The sequence below is a fragment of the Coregonus lavaretus genome (genome assembly GCF_964263955.1).
Source record: "Coregonus lavaretus genome assembly, chromosome: 23".
Classification (NCBI taxonomy): Eukaryota; Metazoa; Chordata; class Actinopteri; order Salmoniformes; family Salmonidae; genus Coregonus; species Coregonus lavaretus.
Window position 1 is genome coordinate 4,280,375 of NC_140010.1, and position 4,278 is coordinate 4,284,652.

At 41.7% G+C, this 4,278-nt stretch overlaps 1 protein-coding gene across 1 annotated transcript in view; it reads right to left on the minus strand.

Annotated features, from left to right (window-relative positions):
* Positions 1-3,382, minus strand: part of LOC311098833 (caytaxin-like) — a gene marked incomplete at both ends in the record, with an annotated part of 22,871 nt that extends 19,489 nt beyond the window's left edge. The window contains one exon of the mRNA XM_084139401.1: positions 3,333-3,382. Coding sequence (XP_083995527.1) covers positions 3,333-3,382 — 50 coding nt within the window. The remainder of the gene's footprint in view (positions 1-3,332) is intronic.
* Between the last annotated feature and the right edge of the window lie 896 nt (positions 3,383-4,278).

A 4,278-nucleotide genomic window follows, 5' to 3' on the forward strand; every position in this document is an offset into this window, starting at 1 on the left:
GCTGCACCATAATAGTGTACATGGGGCTTAGCTGCACCATAATAGTATACATGGGGCTTAGCTGCAGCTCAGAAACATAACAATAGGAAGACACGAAACCAAAGTGAATGTCAAGTAGACCCTTGGGCCTCCTACTAGCGGCAGACTCGCAATCTGGCATTTCGGGCAAATGTCAGATGGGCTGGTCCATTTTTAGCTCAATGGGCCTGTCTAACTTGGGTTTTCTGCGCAAAATTAGAATTATCTAACAATGGGGACCTCAAGGAAAAAAATGGGCTGGTGTGGGGCCCTCAAGGAAAAAAAGGGATGGTGTGTTAGAAATACCAGGGCCGATTTCTGGTCCCAGTCCGACCCTGCCTCATTACACTCTGAACATGAGAATCACTACTCCTCTACCCATCCCAGACTTAGTTCAGTTTTTAGTGAGTTAGTCAAAATCAGGGAAAACAGTGTATAGTATAATGTGATATTGTCTGTTGCAGATATAACCCCTAACCCAATCAATTCAAAGATACGATTCATGAGCTTGTCTTGAGTTAAACTGCACCCATATTCCAAGCCTTATTGAACTCATGTCTACATCCTGCATCCTGATAGGTTCAGGTAGTACAGCATAGGTGTTTAGTGTTTCAAAATGGTTCTCACATTTCATGCCTACTGAACACAACCCTCAAGGGTGAAGGGTTTTTATTAGTCACGTTTAAAAAAAACATTTGCTTCCCCGGCGTAACCCTGAGGTGAATAACTGATTATGTAATCTGATGATGTAATCTGATGATGTAATCTGATGATGTAATGAGTCACCTGCTACCCATTGTTTTCCCCCTGTTTCAAGACGTGTGCCAGAAAACCTGTCCCATGTCTACGTACTGATGGGTAATTATATACCGTTGTAACACAGGGCTGTTTTATGATAAGTCCGTTTCAAGTTATGAGAGTCCGAGCTGAATGTGTAGCCTCCATGTATACTGCTTCATAAAGTATTCACACCCCTTAACTTATTCCACATTGTGTTGTGTTACAGCCTGAAATCAAAATGGATTAAATAAATAAAAAACATCTCACCCATCTACACACAATACCCCATAATGACAAAGTGAAAACATATTTTTTGAAACGTATTGAACATGAAATACAGACATTTCTCATTTACATAAGCATTCACACCCCTGAGTCAATTAGAAGCACCTTTGGCAGCGATTAAAGCTGTGAGTCTTTCTGGGTAAGAGCTTGATTGTGCAACATTTGCCCATTATTCTTTAAAAATTTTCTTCAACCTCTGTCGAATTGGTTGTTGATCATTGCTAGACAGCCATTTTCAGGTCGTTCCATAGATTTTCAAGTAGATTTAAGTCAAAACTGTAACTAGGCCACTCGGGAACAGTCACTGTGTCACGACTTCCGCTGAGGCTGCCCCCCCCCCTCCTGGTTCGGGCAGGCTTCGGCGTTCGTCGTCACCGGAATACTAGCTACTGCCGATCCCATTCTCATCACTCCACTTGTCATGTCTTGTCAATCACACACACCTGGTGCTCATTCCCCTAATTAGTATGTGTATAAGTGTTCCCTCTGTTCCCCTTGTCTTTGTGAGTGATTGTTTTGTTGTGAAGAGCGTGTAGCTCGGTTGAGCTATTATTCACTGTGTTTATGCCAAGGTGGATGTTTTCCCTTGTGATAGTTTCGTTTTCACGCTGGGTGCGTTTTATTTATGTAAATGGAATAAACTCTGGACTTCAGTGTTTTACCTCCTGCGCCTGACTCCTTCTTTCACACCTCGTCACACACTGTCTTCTTGGTAAGCAACTCCAGTGTAGATTTGGCCTTGTGTTTTAGGTTATTGTCCTGCTGAAAGATTAATTCATCTCCCAGTGTCTGGTGGAAAGCAGACTGAACCAGGTTTTCCTCTAGTCTCCCAGTGTCTGGTGGAAAGCAGACTGAACCAGGTTTTCCTCTAGTCTCCCAGTGTCTGGTGGAAAGCAGACTGAACCAGGTTTTCCTCTAGTCTCCCAGTGTCTGGTGGAAGGCAGACTGAACCAGGTTTTCCTCTAGGATTTTGTCTGTGCTTAGCTCCATTCGCTTTCTTTTTTATCCTGAAAAACTCACCAGTTCTTAACAATTACAAGCATACCCATAACATAATGCAGCCACCACTATGCTTGAAAATATGGAGCGTGGTACTCAGTAATGTGTTGTATTGCATTTACCCCAAACATAACACTTTGTATTAAGGACATTTTAGCAGACGCTCTCATCCAGAGTGACTTACAGTAGTGAGTGCATACATTTTCATTTTTGCCTCATGGTGAAATCCGTGAGTGGTTTCCTTCCTTTCCGGCAACTTAGTTAGGAAGGCCACCTGTATCTTTGTAGTGACTGGGTGTATTGATACACCACCCATAGTGTAATTAATAACTTCACCATGCTCAAAGGGATATTCAATGTCTGCTTTTTTTTTACCCGTCTACCAATAGGTGCCCTTCTTTGCGAGGCATTAGAAAACCTCCCTGGTCTTTGTGGTTGAATCTGTGTTTGAAATTCACTGCTCGACCGAGGGACCTTACAGATAATTGTAAGTGTGGGGTAGAGAGATGAGGTAGTCATTCAAAAATCATGTTAAACACTATTATTGCACACGGAGTAAGTCCATGCAACTTATTATGTGACTTGTTAAGCACATTTTTACGCCTGAACTTATTTAGGCTTGCCATAACAAAGGGTTGTGAATATTTATTAACTCAAGACATTTCAGCTTTTCATTTGTTATTAATCTGTAAAAAAAATAAAAAAACATAATTACACTTTTGACATTATGGAGTATTTTGTGTAGGCCAGTGACAAAAAATCTCAGTTCAATCCATTTTAAATTCAGGCTGTAACACAACAAAATGTAGAATAAGTCAAGGGGTGTGAATAATTTCTGAAGGCACTGTATGTCAATGTAGTACTACCCATCATCTCTCTTCATGCTAATCACTAATCACTTACATTCACTGTAATAACTGTGTAATTACAGTACTGTTTTATACTTTATACATTTGAGGTTGAGAGTCGAACCCCATGACATGAAATCAAACATTACAAAACGTCTCTGATAGAATTAAACAGAAAACAGAATGTGAAAATACTGAGGGTGCCAATATAGCCACCCTGTATGTAGGTTAGTTGCCTCTGCCAAGAGACCCAGGCTTTTATGGCATAGGTTGTAGTGCACTCGTCCCATAAACACACGGTTGCTGGTTCAAACCCTGCTCTGATAATTTCCTCATAAATCGCTACACCTGGGGAAGTCTTACACTATGCATTACTCATTCATTTATTTGTTTATGTGTTACCTGGGGAAGTCTTCATCCTGCCACTCGTCCTTAACCTCCATGCTGTCCATGTGTGCCGTGACCTCTGACATGACCTCTGCCGTGCCCAACCTCCAATCAGGGGAGCAGGACCAGCGTTGGCCCTGGGGTCACTGTCAGAGAGAGAGATTATAAACAGCATGCTCACTCAAACATTCTTTGAGTCACTGTCAGAGAGAGACAGAGTCACTGTTGCTCCTAACCAAGGTGCTAACTGAGTCACTGTCAGTCAGATGTACAGAGATAGAAATGATAACCAACGTGTTCACTCAGGGCTGGAGTCACTGTCTGACCAAGGTTGTGAGGCCAACACGTAAGCTTAATAAACACAAGTGATACTGGCAAGGCTGGTAAGCTTAATAAACACAAGTGATACTGACAAGGCTGGTAAGCTTAATAAACACAAGTGATACTGGCAAGGCTGGTAAGCTTAATAAACACAAGTGATACTGGCAAGGCTGGTAAGCTTAATAAACACAAGTGATACTGACAAGGCTGGTAAGCTTAATAAACACAAGTGATACTGGCAAGGCTGGTAAGCTTAATAAACACAAGTGATACTGACAAGGCTGGTAAGCTTAATAAACACAAGTGATACTGGCAAGGCTGGTAAGCTTAATAAACACAAGTGATACTGGCAAGGCTGGTAAGCTTAATAAACACAAGTGATACTGGCAAGGCTGGTAAGCGCAGTCTGCACGTTTTTTATTTTCTTTCAAGACACACAGAGAGAGAAATAATAAACAATGTGGTGTCAATGGGGTTCAAACCAAAACTAAAATGAGTAATTTCCTAACTCTGGTCCACGGCATTAGTCTCTCCACTAACGAGGAATGCACAGTAACACCCTGGACCAGAGCTAGCCATTTCCATACCCTGGGGAAAGATGACAAACACATAGAAACATCTAAGGATGATATAAAAATGT